The 20,551-nt window shown below is 50.5% G+C and overlaps 2 protein-coding genes across 2 annotated transcripts in view; both read right to left on the reverse strand.

The window, feature by feature from the left end:
• Positions 1-43: 43 nt before the first annotated feature.
• ICAM3 (intercellular adhesion molecule 3) lies at positions 44-11,907 on the reverse strand. Its single transcript, XM_090290191.1, is given in 15 exon segments — positions 44-232; positions 234-265; positions 353-389; positions 392-500; positions 502-607; positions 686-775; positions 778-956; positions 1,232-1,307; positions 1,310-1,480; positions 2,003-2,268; positions 2,270-2,306; positions 4,821-4,900; positions 4,902-5,085; positions 5,831-5,922; positions 11,635-11,907. Coding segments are annotated over 15 exon segments (1,713 nt in total). The 5' UTR covers positions 11,700-11,907.
• Positions 10,842-20,551, reverse strand: part of TYK2 (tyrosine kinase 2) — a 19,075-nt gene continuing 9,365 nt past the window's right edge. The window contains exons 8-24 of the mRNA XM_090289550.1: positions 19,332-19,440; positions 19,053-19,242; positions 18,873-18,976; positions 18,596-18,778; positions 18,435-18,522; positions 17,464-17,591; positions 16,506-16,641; positions 16,268-16,422; positions 15,228-15,378; positions 14,685-14,782; positions 14,383-14,575; positions 13,961-14,079; positions 13,391-13,563; positions 13,060-13,177; positions 12,128-12,238; positions 11,871-12,042; positions 10,842-11,734 (exon numbers count right to left, since the gene is read on the reverse strand). Of these exons, the coding sequence (XP_090145676.1) occupies positions 11,908-12,042; positions 12,128-12,238; positions 13,060-13,177; positions 13,391-13,563; positions 13,961-14,079; positions 14,383-14,575; positions 14,685-14,782; positions 15,228-15,378; positions 16,268-16,422; positions 16,506-16,641; positions 17,464-17,591; positions 18,435-18,522; positions 18,596-18,778; positions 18,873-18,976; positions 19,053-19,242; positions 19,332-19,440 (2,191 nt within the window). The 3' untranslated portion in view covers positions 10,842-11,734; positions 11,871-11,907. The remainder of the gene's footprint in view (positions 11,735-11,870; positions 12,043-12,127; positions 12,239-13,059; positions 13,178-13,390; positions 13,564-13,960; positions 14,080-14,382; positions 14,576-14,684; positions 14,783-15,227; positions 15,379-16,267; positions 16,423-16,505; positions 16,642-17,463; positions 17,592-18,434; positions 18,523-18,595; positions 18,779-18,872; positions 18,977-19,052; positions 19,243-19,331; positions 19,441-20,551) is intronic.

Here is a 20,551-nt window from a genome sequence, read left to right on the forward strand (position 1 = left end):
TTATTGTTGCGGAACCAGGAACACAGACAAATCCCTGTTGTCTTTAGCCCATTACCCCGATGGCCCGAGGCTCAGGATGGCTGTTCCCCAGCGCCTCGTCAGGCTGTTTAGACGTGATGGGTAACCAGGTTCTACCCTGATTCATGTGGTAGGTGTCACTACGCTTCTATCCGCCGAAGACTTTCACTGAGGCCACTGTTAAAATCACAAGGCCCAGGACCGTGAACACCCCCTATGATAGTGGTGACGGTGAGGGGGTTCCGATCTGTGCAGAGAAGCGAGGAGTGAAATATGTCCCTACCCCTCCCTCCTAGGCTTATCCGTCTAGACCTGCGGACCCCCCTCAGCCTACCCTGAACATTCATCACCACAATGAGAGTGCATGTCCTGTGAGTTGGCCGCCCGCAGTAAGGCAGTACTAGTAGGTACCACTATATTCTAACTGAACGCGGAATAGGATCCCGACGGGCACCCGGAACCTGGAGCCTTCGCGCAAACACCAGCTGGGGATCCAGGTTGCCTCGGGCCTGGCACTGCAGGACTTGGGTCGCTCTATCTTTCCACGTCAAGTGCAGAGGACATTTGGCTCGGTCAACCTGAGGACCATCTGTGGGACCTCCAAGAGAGAATCAAGTATTTCCAGCCCAGGAGAGCAAGGAATTAAAGGTCAGAGTGACCCACTTACACAGGACACGCAGCTGGATGCTCCTGTTCCAGTGCAAGACCACCCCATCCACCTCGAAGGTGGCATTGCAAAAGAAACTGTTTGTCGTCCCTGTGGGATGGCGTTTAGCTGGAGCAGGGCAAGCTGCCGAGGGACTACAGCTGGAGCTCCGTCCAGCATGACCTGGACTAGGGCTCCAGCAGCGCAAATCACATTCACTGTGGTCCCCTCAAGGATGGTGGACTTGCTCAGGTTCATGTTGGGCCCCCAGAGCCTAAAGGAGTGACATTGTGTGGGGCTTTGCTAACCATTCCCTCACATTGGCCAAGCCCAGCCCTCCCCCAGCATCTTTCCCTTGGGTATATCCAAGCCTTGCCTCTTAGCTACTCTACACCCCCACCTAACTTGGGATACTCTGGCAATACTCTAATGAAGGCTTAGGTTCCGCCTATGCTGCACCTCCTGCCTTTCCAGCTTGGCTTCCACTGTGCCTTGCCCTTTGGACTCATGAAGCCCCAGTCCCTCTCTTGCCTTTCTAGTTGTTTTTTTCCTGCCCCCTCTTACTATAGACTCTCCTGAGTCTCCTGGCTCTCACCTGCTAGGGTCACATTGCAGACAATGTTCCAGGTGCCCTCCAACTCCCTGTGGCCTTGAGCATATCACTGTGGCTTGTGACCTCAGGATTCAGCATCTGGACCCCCAGTGCCGGTTGGACCTGGGCCTCTGAGGCCAGAAACAGCCTGTCCAGGGTGCAGTCCACGGGGCAGGGTGTTCCCATTTTCAAGAATCGGGGGAAAAATGCCCTGGCTGGTGTGGCTCAATGGATTGAGTGCCGGCCTGCAAACCAAAAGGTTGCTGGTTCGGTTCCCGGTCAGGGCACATGCCTGGGATGCGGGCCAGGTCCCCAGTTGGGGGCATGTGAGAGGCAACCAACCGATGTTTCTCTTCTTCTCTCTCTCCCTTCCCCTCTTTCTAAAAATAAATAAATAAATTTAAAAAAATAATTGGGGTAAAACGAGACACGAAGGCATCACTGGCAGGACTTGGGAGAATGAAAGTGAGCCAGAGGAGGTTTCGCACAGCTGTGGACTCCTCTTTCCCTGTGACGCACTCATACCACCCAGCCAGGGTCCTTTCCCAGGATACCTGGCAACCTGGATCAGCCCCTTCCTAGGACACATCTACCTGCACATACTTCTCTAAGGACCCCATGGCCACTTGCCCAATGGCTAGGGGCAGGCCTTCCCAGAAGCTCTGCCCATTTTCAGGAGCCTCGAAGCCATGGCACCCCTGCTTTGGTTCAGCTCATCACCTACAATCTGCAGTCCCTTTTCCCACCAAAGGTTCGGAGCTGCCTGGGGGCTGAGCTGTTCTGAAATAGTCCTAACCCTTGGGGCCGCAGGTCCAGTTCTGTGCAGCAAGAGAAATTGGCATCATGATCTTCCCTGCTGGCTAGCACTGTGGCTGTGACTTCTGTGGGCTCACCAACTGCCAGCTTCTGGCTCAGCACCTCTTCTCCACAGAGTAGCAACAGCAAGAGGTGAGTTTGAGGTGCCCCACCTGCCACCCAGCAACACAAGGTAGGATTTTGTCCACAGGATGCCAGGGGACATGGGTGCTAACTTCGCATGCTCTGGAAACCCTGGTGGAGTGGAGGGAGGGGAGAAAAGAACTTATCAGTCAGCCCTGCAACCCCCGACCCCAGGGAGCAGAACTGTGAACTTTGAGTTGATAAACCTGGAGGAATTAGAAGTATGCCAGTGGAAGTGTTTGCTGTTGTCATTAGAATCATGATTATTATTTCCTGTTTTGTCAGACACCTTGCCAAGCACTGAGATAAAAATCAGATTTGCTGTTCCCAAGGACCTCACAGTTTAAAAAAGGAAGGAAGGGTACTAACATTTATGACCACTTGTGATGTTAACGGTAATTATAAAAGTTCCTGCTTAGAGCTTTCCTTAGATTTTCCAGATGTCATCCAAGCATCCACCTTCATTCACGTAACAACTAAGTAAGTTTTTCTCTATTATTCCTTTTACAGATGGAGAAACCTAGGTCCAGAAAGGTGATCTGCCCAGATGCACAGCCAGGAAGGGGCAGAACCTGGTTAGAATGTAGGTTTCCTAAACTGCCTCTTTGATATTACATTTAGGGACTCCCCAGGCCCTCCTCCCAGCTTCTGGCCTGTACTCTGGCCTTGGCCTCTGCAAGAGCTTGGTCAAGCCCTTCCCAATGAGTCCCATGCATTCAAGACTCTCACAGTCTACCTGTCTGGGGTAACCTCTCAAGGTGCTCTGGTACAATCATGGGGGACCCAACACCTCCAGGCTGGATCCTCTCCCAGCTACAGCTACAGTTCCCTTCACAGGCACACCTACCAAACCTTCCTGGGGAAGCATCTTACTCTCCCTTCAACAAATTGATCCTGGATCTCAAGAGAAGCCCATGGGTCCTGGCTGGTGTGACTCAGTGGATTGAGTGCTGGCCTTCAAACTGGTTTGATTCCCTGTGAGGGCACATGCCTTGGTTGCAGGCCAGGTCCCAACTTGGGGGCAAGCGAGAGGCAACCAATTGCTGTATTTCTCCCGCATTGATATTTCTCTCCCTGGCTTTCTCCCTACCTTCCCCTCGCTGTAAAAATAAATAAAATCTTTTTTTAAAAAGAGGCCCATGGACTGGCTTCTATGAAAAATATTTAACATCATACTATTTACAATTTTAAAACATTTGATACAGAGGCCTCCTTCTTAACCTTGGGCACCACTAGTCAGGGATAGTGTTATGCTGGCAAATACTGATAATGCTTGGGCTCTTGGGAATGGCGTGAGGTAGCCCAGACAAGGAGCATCTGCCAATTTCTGTGGTATAAATACTCCCACTCTGCTGTTGTCGAACTACCCAATGCGAGGCAGAATTGGAAAGCAATGAGCACAGTCAGATTTCATGAACAAAGACCAACACTCCTGTACAGCACTGAACAGAATCACCTTACAGACACACAGATACATAACAGATACACACAGATGTATACATTACACAGAACTATAGACATACTGACACAGACATGCACAGATATTGATCCAAACACATGCCCACACATAACACAGGCATTCACCCATGGAGATACGGAGACACATACAGACACACAGATACCAACACATAGACATGCATGTACACACAGACACAGGTATAATGACATACATATGCTCATGGACACACGTAGGTACACAAACATGTAGACACTGGCACCCACATGAACATACACACAGTTACACAAGCATACTATACCAACCTATGAAGGCTTCACAAAATGGTAGGCACCATGAATGATGCTATTTTCTAGTCTACTGTAGGAGTATGCTTTTCAATGCAGAGAAACTGTTGGAAGGATCCACAAGAAACCAGTACCAGAGGAATGAAGTCTGGAGAGGAAGATGTCATCTTTAAGAGCAGGGACTTGGGAGCCAGACCACCAGCCTGGCCAGTTATGGGCTGTGAACCTTGGCAAGTGACTCCACTGCCCTAAGCATCAGTTTCCTTAGTTGTGAAATGAAGCTTATAAGTGCACCCCCAATCCGTGCCCTGAGACTTTTGTAAGGATTGAATTAGGGCTAAAGTGGGTATCTATACTTAAAACAGTGGGTCCTGGCTGGGTAGCTAAATTGGTTAGACCGTTGTCCCAATACACCAAGGTTGCAGGTTCGATCCCTCGTCATGGCACATAGAAGAAACAACCAATAAATGCATCAGTATTTGAACAACAAGTCAATGCTTCTCTCTCAAATCAATAAAAATTTAAAAAAGAATTGGTCACTGCCAGCAGTGCTAGGTAAATGGAGATTTGACACATATACCTTTTTTTACTTTTTGATTTTTGAACCCCATTAATTTATTACCATTAGAATATAAATAATAAAAAAAATGTGCTACCATTTTTAAATGCTTGCTGGGATCCAAATAAATTGATTTTACACTGCTGCCCTGGCAGATGGTTGAGATGCATCACTGTCTCTGTCTCTCTAACACATGTTCAGGTCCAAGCTCTAGGTCAGAGGCTAGTCCATTCCTGCAAACTCAGGGTCACTTCCCCAATCCATTGGCTATTTACCCCCACCACTGTCTGAGACCAGTCCTACCCCCAGGCACATCCACACAGGGTACACTGTGATATTAGAAGAGCCTGCCATCTGCGAGTCATTGCAGAACCCTGAGCAGAAGACCGCACTGTCACCAGTCATTGCTGAGCTGTAAAGTCACCCAGCCCAGGCCATTGCCCACTGGCTCCTTAAGTAGGGATGTCCTCAGGTTGATGAGTTCAGAACTGGGGTAATTTGTACTGCAGTTTGCCAAGAGGGACCCTCCAGCAGGCACTATCGGGTCCTGGGGCTCTACCTGAAGCAGGAGCTTCTGCCCCTGAGCACGTGTAGGAAGAGGGGGAAGTTCTGCTGGTTGATCCAGTGCCCCCCAGATTATTCATCTTGAGGCCCTACCACTCAACACCTTCTCAACCCGAGATATAATGGTCCCTGCCTTCATGGTGCTTCCAGTCCAATGGGGAAGATAGGTGATAGATCAGGGATAGGGAAGATCTTGGAGGGAGGCCAAGGGAAACCCTTAGGAGCCTTAGTGAGTCAGAGAAGCTTCCTGGAGGAGACAACTACAGCCAGTTTTGTTTTGTTTTGTTTTTAAAGATTTTATTTATCTACTTTTAGAGAGAGGGGAAAGGAGGGAGAAAGGGAGAGAAACATCGATGTACAATTGGTTTCCTCTTGCATGTCCACAACTGGGGACCTGGCCCACAGTCCAAGCATGTGCCCTGACTGGGAATTGAACTGGTGACCTTTCAGTTCGCAGGCCTGTGCTCAGTCCACTGAGCCATACCAGCCAGGGCTACAACCAGTTTTGCAGGGTAAGTAGGAGTTAGCCAAGTGAAAGGGAAGAGCGATCCTGGCAGCAGGAAGAATGTAGGCAGAGGTCAAAAGTAGAGAGGAACAGAGAGAGAGAGTTGGGGGGAGGACAAATCACACCCAGATACTGGTCCTCAGGGAGCCCTGAAGGCTGAGTTAAGGTCCCACAACTTTCACTGCAGCGAACCACAGCTTTCTCCGTTCCCCTATCCTCTACCAGCCCCCCAACTCTAGCCCTCCCCAGGTTTACTCGCTTCACCTGGAGGCAGCAGATAGCAGACCATAAGCAGAGAGATGAGTGGAGTCCAGCAGGTCCTTGGCAGTGGCCTCAAGGCCACGGTGGTGGTCAGTCTGTGAAGGAGAGTGCCCTAATGTGGCATGGGGCAGGGCAGCAGGGAGCAGGTGTGGCCACCCAGGAGACGGAAGCTCAGACACACTAGTTAAGATTGCAGAAGTCCAGGGGTTGCACCTTGCCCAGGCCTGGAGAAGGGCAGAGGGGATATTCGGTTGCTCCGGAGGCCCAGAGTGGGGAGCCCAGGTGGGGCGCAACAGGTGCAGGGTACTGGTGAATCTCTGACAAGGTGGACCTCAGTTACACTTTCGGCTCCTAAAGGAACTCACAGGAAATGCTAACACAATCATGCTCCTTTGTTCTCAGTCCTGGTGGGCCTGAGTTGGGGTGGAGGGGGACGAAACATCTGTTTCCTGCTGAACTTAGGTAAGGGTATACTGTATCGCGGGATTTTAAAAAATATTATATTTAATTATTTATCACGGATTTTTCGCTATATCGCGGGATTTTGCGGTACTGTATACGTATGTTGTTAAAGTTATGTAGGTTTAAGAGTGTAGAATATGTTTAAGAACATAAGTAGTGTTTATGAAAGTGTGGAAAAGGTTAAGGGACTGGGAATGGTTTATAAGTGTGTGGGAAGGGTTTATAAAGCCTTAAAAAATATATATAAATACTAAAATAAATGTAAGGTTCCTACCTCGTGGATTTTCACCTATCGCGGGGGCATCTAGAACGTAATACCTGTGGTAAGTGAGGGAATATAGTAATTGGCAAAAACTTTATTTCTTTGATATGACCTTTTCTCCTTTCTTTCTGTGATTTAAACTGGCCTCAATAAATAAAGTCTTTAAAAAAAAACTGGCCTCATCGTGCACTCTGACACCCCCACCTCACTCTCCCTTGCAGGTCCGCTCCCTTAATTACTATCAGGACAGTGAGGTCTAGTCAGCATCAAATAATCTTAGGAACAAAGCCTCGGGTCTATTGATCACAGAGGAAGATAACATCCAGGCCACAGCTGTGTATCAGCTCTGGACCCAGAAAAGCAGAGTGATCCCATTGACCAAATCCTTTCCAAACCAGTCAGAAAACGGCACTATGGATGACATCAGGACCAGATGCAATGATCAGCTACCCCTTACCTTAGTGCCAACAAATCAATAGAGACCACCACCCTAACTCCCTTATATAACCTATCTCCAAGAAGTCATCTGGGAGCCAGGTCCTTGAGCAGAAGTTCACCTGTGACTCCAGGTGTAGCACCATTTCCTTAATAAATCTTTACTTTCTTGGCTGTAAACTCCTGTTTGCCTTTGATTGGGCTTTGATGCATACAGGTGACCAAAGGAGAAGATGCTCTGTTCCTAGAAATGATAAGGTGGGATTTCGAGGTAACATTTCGAGGGAACAACGGGCAACTTCTAGGCAGGGCTTCAAGGGGTGAGTGAGATCTCAACATTCTTGGGAGGCAAATAAGAGACTTGGAAGTGATAAAGAGGGATCCCCTAAGATGAGTGAAGCCATATAAATGAACAGGGTCCACATTTATTGGGCTCTTGTGCCAGGCTCTTTACCTTTGAACAATTTTTTGGAGGGGTCCTGCTACTTTTGAAAGCCTTAGGAGATCCCCGCATTCCTTATGCACAGTGTTGAGGTGGGGTGTTAAGGAGACAGCTGAATCCTGAGCCACCATCTGTCAAGGATACTACTTACAACTTGCCCTTTCCTCTATCCTTATCCCTCCCTTGTCTTCCCCTCCAAGCAGTTTGCTCTTCTTCTCAAGAGAAGGGACAGGGGAAGTGGGGGAGGGAGGTCAGGGGGCCATCCCCACCTCCATCTGCTCCATCTCTCAGGCCTCCAATCCGCCTCTTCTCCCTCTGATCTGAGCTCCAGTGAGGAACCTTGTTAAGGGCTTTGATGGCACGCAACATCCATCCACTCTTCCCATCCTTGAGGCCACATATAGCCCCTCCTCCCTCACCTGGGGCACTTCCCTTCTCCAATCAGGGGTCTCCTCTGCTGCCCTACTCCCCCATTCATTTACCACGCAGTGCTGAGAGGACAACTAAAACTCAAAGTATTTGTAAATAATATATCTGATAAGAGATTATATCCAGGTTATAAAGAGTTCTTACAACTCAACAATAACAGCAAAATCCCAATTCAGAAACGGGCAAAGGGGTCCTGGCTGGGTAGGTCAGTTGGTTAGAGTGTCGTCCCCACACACCATGGTTGTGGGTTTGATCCCTGGTCAGGGCACATACAAAAATCAACCAATGAATGCATAAATAAGGGGAAGAACAAATCGATCTTTCTTCCTTTTCTGTCTAAAATCAATTTTAAAAATGGGCAAAGGACTTGAATAGATATTTCTCCAAAGAAGCTATTCAAATAACAAATAAATACCTGAAAAGATAGGTGCTCAACATCCTTAGTCATTATGGAAATGCAAATCAAAACCACAATGAGATAGCACTTCACAACTATTAGGATGACTACCATAAAAACAAACAAACAGAAAATAGCAAGTGTTGAAGAGGATGTGGAGAGACTGGAACCCTCATACTTGGCTGGTGGGAAAATAAAACTTTGTTTCTCCAAGTTACACAGAATGATCCAGAAATTCATCTCCTAAAGGAATTGAAAGCAGAGACTCAAATACTTGCACACCAATGTTCACAGCAGCAATATTCACAATAGTCAAAAGGTGGAGACAACCCAAATTTCATCAACAGATGAATATGGGTAAAGAGTGGTGTGTATACATACAACAGAATATCACTCAGCCTTAAAAAGAGAGGAAATTCTTACTCATCCTACAACATGGATGAACCCTGAAAACATGGTAAGTGAAATAAGGCAGGCACAAAAGAACAAGTATTCCACTTATACGAGGTCCCTAAATAGAAAAAGTCATAGAGAACGTAGAATGGTGTTTACCAGGGGCTGGGGGAGGAGGGAAATGAGGGGTTAGTGTGGAATGGGGACAGTTTCTGTTTGGGATGATGAAAGAATTCTGCAGATCCACAGTCAAGTTGGTTACACAACATTGTGAATGTATGTGTGCATGTAACACCACTGAATCATACATTTAAAAATGGTTCAAATGGTAAAATTTATATTATGTATATTTCAACACATACATGGCATCTACTTATTTTTATTTGTATCCAAAACATGAGACAGGTTGATGGCAGAGGAAGGAACAGATAGGTGAATAGATATGGTATGATACAGTAAATTGAACAACATGGTAATTGTGGAATCTAGGGGTGTTCACTATTCTTTCAACTTTTCTGTAGGTTTGCAATTTTTCAGAATGAAATACTGGAAAATAAAAACTGCGTCCCTGATGGGTCTGGGTCTACTTCTGTCACAAAAGGAGGGTCAAGCAGACCTTGAGTGCCTCCTGCTGAGAAGGAACAATGGCTTCTGTGAAAGATTTGCCAAACACTGGAAACTGAACCTGACCATCTATCTGTTGACAGGGATGAGGATAGAGGACCGCATCCAAACTACCCTCCGAGGATGACGTGAGACGGACAGCCTTGTTTCTTCAACAAATATGCTGCAAGGGGGGAAGAAAAGAGGAAGAGGACCAGTCCTCACCCAAATGCAGCGTGTGAACCTTGTTTGCATTTTTATTTGAACAAACTAAACAAACGAACACCAAATATTTAAGAGACAACTAGGAAAAACTAAACACTCACAGGCCACACAATGATATTGAGGAATTATTCTTAAATTTTTTAGGTGTGATAATGATATTGTAGTGATTGTGGTTAAATCTTTTTGTGATACATAACCAAGTTTTTACAGATAAAATGATATATGGAATTTGTTTCAAAACTACCCAGTGGCAGAGGTAGGGGTGGGTATAGAGTTGAACCATGACTGGCCATGGGTGCTGGAAACTGTTGGTGTGGTTTATATTATTCTCCCTTGTTTAGCATATGCTTTAAGTCATCCATATAAAAGTTTTAAAAAAAGTAATTGCATGATGCCCTGGCCAGGTGGCTCAGTTGGTTGGAGCATCACCTGTACTCCAAAGTTTGTGGGTTCAATCCCTGGTCAGGGCACATGCCTAGGTTGCAGGTTCAATCCCCCATTGGGGCACTTAGGGAGGCAACTGAATTATGTTTTTCATATTGCTGTTTCTCTCTCTCTCTCTCCCTTTCCCTTCCTCTTTCTCTAAAATCAATAAATATATCCTCAGGTGAGGATTAAAAAAAAATGTAGCTGCACAAAAATAGGCCAAGAAATTTTATTTTTTAAAGGAGAGATCTGCCCTATCAAATATGAAAACATATTCTAGTGGCAATGTCTTTTCCAATTATCAGGCTAGGTCCTGCAAGCAGCATTCCTTTTGGGCGTTTGTCCTCCAGATATCCCTGAATGGGGGCGAAACCATGTGCACACGTGGCTACTCACTGCAGCAGCGTCATGAACAAGCCAAGGAGTCGAAATAACTACATGAACCCCAGCAAGGACTGTAACACAACCACAAAATAGAACAAGGAAATGCTGTGTGCCTGGTTATACAGGACCATCTCAAAGACCTGTTATGGAGGGAAAGAAAGAGTAAGGATGTAGACTCGAGCTGTGTATAATTACACACAGCAAAAGATGGGAGATCATATGTGCACAGATTTCCTTGTATCTAGATAAAATATCTCTGGAAGCAAAAACAGGAAACCAGATGACATCAGTTGCCTCCGGGGAGGTGACAGTGGTGCTGATGGATAGGAGGAAGCCCTCAAAAAGAAAAAAATATAATGAATATTTAATTTTGAAAACTTATAAAAAGGAAATGCCACTAGAATCAAGTGGAACTGTCTGTTCAGGAGAGCTTTGATGCATAAGGTTTTGAGAAGTCCTATGGGAAAGCAAATTATTTAACTGCTTTTCACAATGGATGACATATAACCTGTGTCAAATACACCTATTAGGTAGAAACACTTTGGCAAACACCAGATAAACATTATCAAATGTTTATTAAGCAATTATTTGCATATCTCTTAGCTAAGCATTTGACATACACAAGCTCACAGCTATTCGCATTAGTCCTCCAAGGTAGCAAGCATGACCATCCCCAGCTCGTAGTTGAGAACTGAGGCCCAGAGGGAAAGTCACTTGTCTGAGGTTGCACAGGGAGGAAAGGGTGAAACTGGCAGTCTTATCAATGTGGTATATGGCCTCCCCAAATCCTCTGTTGGTATATTTAACAAGTAGTTATTGAGTCCTTCTGTGTTCCTGGCACTGATCTAACCGCTAGCTAGTGATTTAGAGGTGAGCAAAGGTTGAATAGTTGTATTGAGTGTCTTGCTGTAGGTGTAGTCCCTAAAAGAGCAGATACTTGCTGGAGAAGGACCCAAAGACCACCGCCTCCACAAAGGAAACAGGAGGTTACTGCTCGTTAGTGGAGAGAGTAGGCTCTAAGGGTGGGAGCTGGGAGAAGATATAAAGATTGGATTCAAGGGCATGATTAGCTCCTAGATTATCCTGGGTCTCTCCAGAGCCTGTGTCAGGCTCATGACTGTTGAAGATGCTATGGTTTGAATGTTTCTGTCCCCTCAAGATTCAGATGTTGAAATCCAAATGCCCAATGTTGATGGTATGAGGAGGTGGGTCTTGGGGAGGTGCTTAGATCCCTCATGAATGGGACTAGTGCCCTTATAAAAGAAGCTCCAGAAAGATCCCTCACCCCCTTCCACTTTGTGAGGACATAGGGAGAAGGCGCAGGCTATGAACCAGGAAGAGGGCCTCACCCTGTTGTAACCAGGCTGGCATCTTGTTCTTGGACTTCTAGCCTCCAGAACTGTGAGAGATACATTTCTGTTGTTTATCAGCTGCCCAGTCTGTGGTATTCTGTTACAGCAGGCCGAACAGACGAAGACAAGGAAAGTCGGTGGAGACCTAGAGTCTCAGGGAGTAATGCACAGGGAGTGGGTGAAGCCAACTCCCCTCTGGGGAAAAAGTGGGAGGCCCTCTCTGTGGGTACTACCTGCTCTGATTCCCAGAAGCAGAGCCGCTGGCAGGCATCAGCAAACACTGAACACTGAGGGGGCCTGGCCCCGGTATTTCTCATGGGCCGTTTTCAGGATGGGTATGAGGTTCTGGAAGGTTGGGCGAAATGAGGCCTCTGCCTCCCAGCAGTTCTTCATGAGGAGATAGATCTGGGGGAAGAAAACCTGGGGCTGTGGTCACTGCTCTGTGCACAGTTTGATGGCAGGGACAGTGGAAAAGGTGGGGAGGTCTCACCTCATAGGGACATTTCTCTGGCCGTGGCAGCCTCTCCCCTCGTTCCAGCAGCTCAGTGAGCCTCAGTACTGTCATCTGCCCCTGGGTGAGGCCTATGAGCTCGATAAATTTCTGCATAAGAAACAAGAAGTCTTCATCAGGCAGGGCTGCCTAGGTTGGGGCCAAGAGCTTGGAGTGGGACTACGGGGGTCTAGTCTTGCCTTTACCACTTCTCAGTGGCATAACTTTGGACTTAGGATCTCATCCTTCAGTTTTCCCATCTGTAAAGTGAGGTAAAGCATCAACCACCTGGGGTCACTGTGGAAGTTAAGATAAACTCATATTCACACAGTAAGTCTGAATCAGGTGTTATTAAGCCTCCCAGTAGGCTGTTTTTGCCTGCCAGGATCTGTTTTTTTCCCCTCCTATAAAGGCATGCTGATTGACTTTAGAGATAAAAACCTAACATTCTGTTGGCTCCTCCCCCAGACCAAGCCTGGCCAATAATTGTGGCCCATGGATACACAGTGATTGGCTCCCTAGAGGACCCATGAGGCCAGCTGGGCCAATTAGATAGTCCTGAGAGTTAAGCTGGAAAAAAGACCCTTTTCCTCCCTCAGTTGGGGGGAATGGGTGGGGTGGGGGCACCCTTGCTACCACAGAGAACAGCAGAGCTAAGGGATGGGGAAAATGGGATTCATGATGATATGAGAACCTAGATCAAGCTGTGCCCCAACTCTCCCCTTGAATTTGCAAGTTGCAGAATACGCTGTTACTATCCAAGTGGGGTTTCTGTCACAATCAAAGCCCCTGACATTGGAAGTGGCCCATTTTACAGATTGGGACTGTGAGGCTCCGGTGGATTAAGCACTTCCTAAGTGGGGGGAGTTGGGAAGGGAATGTGTGCCTTTCTAGCCCCTCTAGTGTAGTCGGGGTGCAGGTCCAGCTCTCACCGAGGGGGGGCTTTGGCTGGAGTCACAGTAGGTCAGCAGTTCATACAAGGTGACTCCAAAGGACCAGACATCGGACGCATAGTAGAACTTACACTCCTTCAGGCACTCGGGAGCATACCTGTGGGCAGAGGGCAGTCAGGCTTTGGGCCAGACCAGGACAGGGTCCATATCTGGGGTGTAGGAGCCCCCTGGCCCCAGTTGGGACCCTGTCCTTAAGGGGGAACAGTCCACTGAGGCAAGGCCCTGTCATCTGAAACCCCAGCATCCACCCCTACCCATCTCCTTCAGATGGCCCTGGCACCCCCCCTCTGGCTAGGTCCCGCCTGGTCACCAGAACACGGGGCTGTCCCCATCCTCGCGCACACGGTAGTACTCATGGCCTTCAGGAACAGCCTTGGTGAGGCCAAAGTCCCCGATCTTGACCAGACTATCGTTGTCCAGCAGCACGTTGCGGGCAGCCAGGTCTCGGTGGACATAGTGCTGCATATGCAGGTAGGCCATGCCCTGAGGGCAGGGAGTCATGACTAATGAGGCAAGGCAGGGCCTGAAGAGCTGTGACCAGCATAGCAAAAGCAGGCAGGAGGGCAGGTGGAACCCAGCAGAAGCGAGCAGGCAGGGCCAGACTGCAGGAGCGGGACTGCAGAGGGGACCCTGAGCAGGGGTGGGCGAATTGGGATGGACTGGGATTCTGGGCACAGCCAAGTGGGCAGAGGGTCTCAAAGGTGGAAATGAGGTGGTTTGGGAACCCAGCCGGCAGGAGTGTGGCCATGTGATGGGCTTAAGCGACTAGTACAGAGGAGAGCAGGCCCGGGGCTAGGCCAGCGAGCAAAGGGATGCGTCACTCAACCAAGCCAAAGAGCAGAGGAAGGGGCAGTTCTGCGAGCCAGGTGGGCTGGCCTACCTCACAGATCTGGTGGGCGAACAGCAGCAGCTGGGCCAGCCCTACGTTGTGCCGGGGCAGGTAATCTCGTAGGCTGCCCAGGGGCATGTACTCCATGACAAGGTGCACCGATTTCTCGCCTAAGGACGATAGAGGCAAGGGCTCTGAGTCCCGCAGTTCCCCCACCCCAAGGTGGGGAGGAAAGGCCAAGACCTGCCCACATGAGGCCTAGTCCTCAGGTGGAATAGATCTATCCTGAACCCCATCCCCAATCAAGTGAGGGAGTTGACAGCGGCTCCCACTCATCCTGGCCCTGGCAGAGCTGGTGGGGAGGGGCGGTGGAAAGGAGGCAGCCCCCCTATGCCTACAAACTGCATCTCCCAGCCAGGGACTGAGAGGCTCTAGCTGGCCAGGCTCTGATGGACCTGCCCAGTCCCACCCACCTTGGTCCTCACAGCAGCCCTTGTACTTGACAATGTGCTCATGGTAGAGTGTGCGCAGGATGTCGATCTCCCGCCTCCAGCCAGTGCAGAGCTGAGGGCTGCAGCCCGCCTTGAGAGTCTTCACGGCCACCATCTCGCCAGTGCCTTCATTGGTCGGGTCATAGCAGTACAGGCTGACCTTGCCAAAGTGACCCTGGCAGAGATACAGGATGGTCAGCCCCCACCCCCGTCTCCCTGGGCCCCGCCTCCATGCAGGTCTCTTTCTAACAGTCAGACCCTCCTTCAATGCTCTAAGCCCTCACCTCACCCAGATCCCGGATCTTTTTCAAATAACGCTTGTGGAAAATAGTGGGGTCTGACGCTGGCAAGGTTGGGTTCACATACAGGACTTCAGAAAGATCTGGAAGAGTCACAGTGGGTGAGGCCAGACCGTGATGCTTTACCCAGCAAGCCCACACTTGGGGCACAGAAAGCAGGTGAGTGCTTCCCCCAGCATCCAGAGATGAGAAAACTTTTTGCAATTGGAAAATTCCACTTCTGGTCCAAAATGCAGAGTTGGCTGCATCAAACTGACACCTGGGATGTTGAGACTGAGTAAAAGGCACAAACTTTTCACCAAGAGAGGAAAAAAACAAAAAAAATTGCGAGGGTCCAATTCATCCAGAGAAGTTGTGGTTGTCCCCAAGCAAACATTAAGGACTCGGGGCATTCCCCCACGCCCTTAAGTGAATTAGAATCAGCACCCTGAACCACTGTACAGAGACCTGGGGTGCACTGTGCTTGTGTCAACAGGATTCCCAGCCCCTCCCCCTGCCCCAAGATCCCAACACTGGCTTGGGGCTCACTTTGGGGCTGAAGGTGAGTGAGGTCACGAAGGATGGTGCGGAAGGAGGGCCGTTGGGCTGGCTCATAGGTCAGGCACTGGCTGGTGAGTGTGGCTAGCTCCAAGCATGAGGGTTCAGGCAGCTGGTGCTGCTTCTGGTAGAAGCACTCTTTCTGTGGGGAAGGGGACCTGAAGAGTCACGTGACTCCACCCCCCCAAGTACCCTTACCCAAGAGGCAGAGTTAAACCCCAGAGCGGCAGGGCTAGACCAGCCAGGTCCTTGTTCTGTCATCCCTATTTTACAGAGCAGGTAACTGAGCCTCAGCAAAGAGAAGCCGACTTGCCTGCCACTGCAGAGCCAGGATGTGAACACAAGTCCAGCCCTCACAATTGCCCTTCCTGTCCTGGCTTGCACCCACCTCTGCCCCCAGGAAGCTCTGCAGACGCAGCTTCCTGAATGCACCAAAGCCTCTGGGCCTTTGCACAGCTGTGCCTAGGCTAACCTTCCCTAGCCTGGGCCACTGTGGTATTTCTGCACTTAGATGAAAACTTCCTGGCCCTAATCAGGTAGCTAGCTCAGCTGGTTAGAGCACAGTCCCAATACTCCAAGGTTGAAGGTTCAATCCCCCGTCAGGGCACAGGCAAGAATCAACCAATGAATGCATAAATAAGTGCAACGTTCTGTTTTGTTTTGTTTTTTCTCCCTCTCCTTTAAAAAACAAAAAACTTCCTCTGGGAAGCCTGCCTGATCCCTCAGCCAAGTCAAGGCCATCCTCTGGGACCCCCTCTCCCCTACAGCCTATGTTCCCCCCATCACTGCCCTGGCCACTGTGCCTAAAACTGAAGCAGTCACTTACGTGCTGTGTGCCACAATGATCTTTGAGGTGGGGACTATAATTAACCCCCACTGACAGATAACCTGAGGGAGCTCCAAAGAGATGAGGCAACATCTGCAAGGCCACAGGCCAGAGGGGGGCAGCTCTGGACCCTGACTGTGCCCTCTATGCTCCTTGGAGGTGCTAGGTCCTCTGTGGAAAGGGCCCAAGGGTCACCCCTATGTACCTCAGAGGGGCCACGGTCCTGCAGGGGGGCCTCCCCATCGAAGCAGATCTCCAGGAGGGTAGCACCAAAGCCCCACTTATCAGCAGCGGTGCTCAGGCTGCTGGCCCCACCAGACATGCACTCCGGGGCCATCCAGGGAATCCGTTCCACTCGCTCTGGGGGCCAGGGCCAGAGGTCACCAAGGGTGAAAAGAGTAGGGTAAGCCTGTCCCCATGCCCAGCCCTGTCCCAGTCCTCACCCTCCCTGGACAGGGCACCCAGGCCCACACCAGGGTCGCTCAGTTTGATGAATGGGCTGGTGCCCTCTGCCAGCCCCAGACGTGCCAGCAGGATGTTCCGGCCACACACGTTACCATGAGCCAGGCTCTTGTCCTCCTGGGATGGAAAGAGGGGCATAGCGAATAGGGGTCTACAGACCCTGTTCATACCCCACCCCACAGGGACAGCCCATGTGAACGAATGGGATCCCCATATATTGTTATTGTGACTGGACATCACTGGGTGTCCAGTGAGTCCCTGCTATTCTCCCAGAGCTGGTGGTCAAGGCACCTGACCTGGGACAAAAGGCCAGAGGACCCCGCTGCTGTCCTCAAACCCACACCAGGCACACTCCTTCCCTAGGACCTTTGCACGGGCTACTCCCTCTGCCTGCAATGCACCTGGGAAATCCTACCCCAGCCCATCTATTTAAAACTTCACCTCTTCCCCAACCTGTAGCAACTCCTGAACTCCACCCTTGCTCTCCCCCCATGCTCCTTACTACTTTCTAACATATTGTGTAATGTACTTGATTATTATTTCTTATTTATCCCTTCCAACTAAAAATGCTGGCTTCCCAAAGGACAGAGACTTCTGTCTGTTTTGTTCTCTGTGTGTCCCCAGGGCCTATGACAGAGCTTGGCACACAGGGGGTGCTCTGGAAATAGGTGACTGGACCAGGAGGGACTGGGGATGAATGGCAAGAGAGTGACACAGGTGACCAAAACCAAGCCCCACAGGGCATCGAATATGAAGTAGAGGGGTTAGGTATTCTCTCGGGCAGAAAGGAACCCCGTGGGTATGTGAGCAGAGGAGGTTCGTGGAAAGACCTCCTGGGGCCAGTGTGTGGATTGAAGGATGTGTTGAGGCCTCCGCACCCAGTACTAAGGTTGCCCTGGCCCACCCCACTGACCCAGGCTCCACCCGCAGGCCACATACCAGGTAGCTGAGGGCATTGGCCAGCTGCTGGGCCACAGCCACCTTCCAGGCCACAGGCACACGGCCCCTCTCCCGCCGCAGCCACACGTCCAGGGGTCCATGCTCCACATGCTCTGTCACCATGATATCTGCAAAGGCCAGCTGCTGCAGGGGCTGCCCACATGCCTCTACCCTCCAGGGCACCAGGCTGGAGCTGTGGGTGGGAAGCTGTTGGGCAGGGGTGTGTGTGGGGGGGGGGCTTGGGAGTGACTTTGGGGAGAGAAGAAATGCAGGAGGGAGTATAGGCTGAGGTAGGTGCAGGGTGAGAGGCAAATAGTATCATTTGGGTCCAGGGTAAGTCTAGGGCATAGAGTCAGCTGCCATGTCAGTGACAGAAGTGAGGATGGGCCTGGGGACCTGGAGGTGGGTGCAGACAAGTGGAGGCATGGAGCTTGGATGGGGCATAAGTGATGCTAGGACCCCACAGGCTTGGGGTGCTTGTGGTGGAAGGTATGCAGGATCGGGGTACAAGCTGACATTAGAGGGAAGCAGGAGAGATGGGTACATGGAGTTCAGGTTCTGGGGGATGGCTGGGGTCGCCCTGTGCAAGGAGTTTTGAGTTATATACAGAGTAGGGGTAGATATGGGGTAGGGCAGGGGCTGAGGTCTGGGAGGACTGGGGTGCCCAACAGGGGTATCTGCATGGGGTCACAGTCCTGATGGGGTCAGAGGGAAGATGGGGACTAGGCTGTAGAGGCATCTAAGTGGTGGATGAAGAATGAGATGCAGTCAGGAGTCAGGGTGCAGTCTAGGGTTGGGGTGCAATGGGTTGGCATATAGTCAAGGGTCGGGGTATAGGTGAGAGCAGTCACAGATTGGGGTATAGTCAGGGGTCAGGATGCAGGTCAAAAATTGGGGTACAGTTGGGAGAGTGAATACAAGTGGAGGAGCCGGCTGAAAATGGTGGGGAGTGTGTGCTGGGGTCCACTCACTTTTGGAGCCGTGCACGCAGACACCGTGGACGAAGGTCAGGTGCACATGGGACACCTGGCTCATGAGGCTGGCTGTCTCATAGAAGGCCTGCAGGGACAGGCCTGGTCAGGTGGCCGCCTATGCTAACCCCTCTTCCTGCCCCCTTGCTGCATTCACTCACCAGGGCGATGTCATGATGACTGGGGTCTAGCACCTTCAGCACCACTCGTAGCTCCTGTCCATGGTCCCCACCAAGCGAGGTGGGGTCCCTACCATCTGCCTTGTCCTCCTCAGGGCCTCCACCCCCAACTCGCAAGAGGCCCTCATACACATTGGTCCTTGTGCCCTGGCCCAAGTGGGACAGCTGGAGGAACAGCACAGGGAACATCTCCATGACAACAGCTGGTGACTGCCCTCCCCATTCCCCTGTGCCCAAGGGGCCCCTCACCCACACACACCTGGGTGATGTTGTCCTGGAAGACCCGGTGGAAGCTGAGCTGGCTGAGATTGAGAGGCCTGCGGCTGGTCCGAGGCCCCCGCATAATGATGAGGTTGGAGATCTCTGGGGGTGGGAGCAAAGTCACTGTGGGCTGGCACAAGGGGAGCTGCCATCCCACCCTGCGGCGCCATCATCATACCTCCTGGCCTCGGCAGGCAGCAGTGGCGCAGGGAGAAGCAGCTGTCACCAGCCCGCAGAGAGCAGCCCCGCAGGGCAGCCCGCAGCTCCCGCACGCTGGGGAAGGACCGCTCCCAGCTCTCCAGCCTGAAGGACCCCGCGCACAGCTCAATGGGGAACTTCCGCAGGCGCAAACACTGCCTGCCAGGTGCCTGGGGAGGGTGGCAGGACCAGGGCGGTGAGCAGGGGTCTAGGCAGGGAGTGCACCCGACCCCAGCCCAGTACCCCACCCCAGGCCCACCTGGTCCCGCTGGGCCACCGTGAGGATGAGGCGGTTGAAGTGGCTGGTGCTCCAGTGGATGAGATAAAGGCCATCCTCCGGCTGCAGCTTGGCCAGCACATATGGCTCCCTGTGGAGCACAAGGGGGCAGTGTCAGGGGGCACTACTGGACCCCCACCTGTCAACAAGAACAGCAACACCTGCTCAGAGAGTCACCCTTCCATCTGGGACAAATGTCAGACACATCTGCTTATGTGGTGACACTGAGTCTGGGACACACACACACAGCTATAATGCTACCACACATGACAACTCACAAAGAGGCACAGGCACAAGAACAGGCACACACGTATGTGTAACAACTGTCAGATACCATCACTGACACAGTGACACACACAGAAGTAGAAAACAGTTGTCAAATGTTGATGGGCGCACACCCAGCCATTGACATTCACAGGGTGACACACAATGAACAGTCTGTCACACAGCTGCTTACTCAGTGTGACAAGGCAGAGCAGGGGTATCGACATCCCAAAGCCAGAGGTGACAACCATCACAAGCACAAACAGGCACTACAAGGTGACACAGCAATACAGGCCCAGGTGTCTACATATGTGGTGGCTCGCATGCTACCGAGTGAATGTTTGTGTCCCCCTAAAATCCACATGTTGAAGCCCTACCCCACAGTGTGATGGTATTAGTAGGTGGGGCCTTTGGAAGGTGATTAAGGCAGGATGGTGGAGCCCTCAGGAATGAGTTAATGCCTTATAAATGGACTCCAGCCCTGCCAAGTACGCCAAGGTGGCAGGTATGATCCCTGGTCAGGGAACATATAAGAAGCAACCAATAAGTAGGTGGAACAACAAATTGATGGTTCTCTATCTCTCCTCCACCCTTCCTCTCTAAAATCAATCAATAAAAAATTTTTTAATTAGAAAAAAAGTGGAGCCCAAAGAGCTCCCATGTCCCTTCTACCATCTGAGAACACAGCATGAAAACAGCTGTCTTGAACTGGGAAGTGAGCCCTCACCAGACATTGGATTTGCTGGTACCTGGAACTTGACTTCTGTCCTTCAAAACCATCAGAAATTGATGTCTATTGTTTCTAAGCCCCCAGTCTATGGCATTCTATTATAGCAGCCTGAACAGACTAAGACACACACGGACATGGCCCAAACTCCACACAAGTAGCACACACCTAGATGTAGAGGGCACAGCCTCACTCTCAGGAGGTGAAATGG

This window comes from Furipterus horrens, unplaced genomic scaffold (assembly GCF_987537825.1).
Source record: "Furipterus horrens unplaced genomic scaffold, mFurHor1.1.pri manual_scaffold_10, whole genome shotgun sequence".
NCBI classification, from domain to species: Eukaryota; Metazoa; Chordata; class Mammalia; order Chiroptera; family Furipteridae; genus Furipterus; species Furipterus horrens.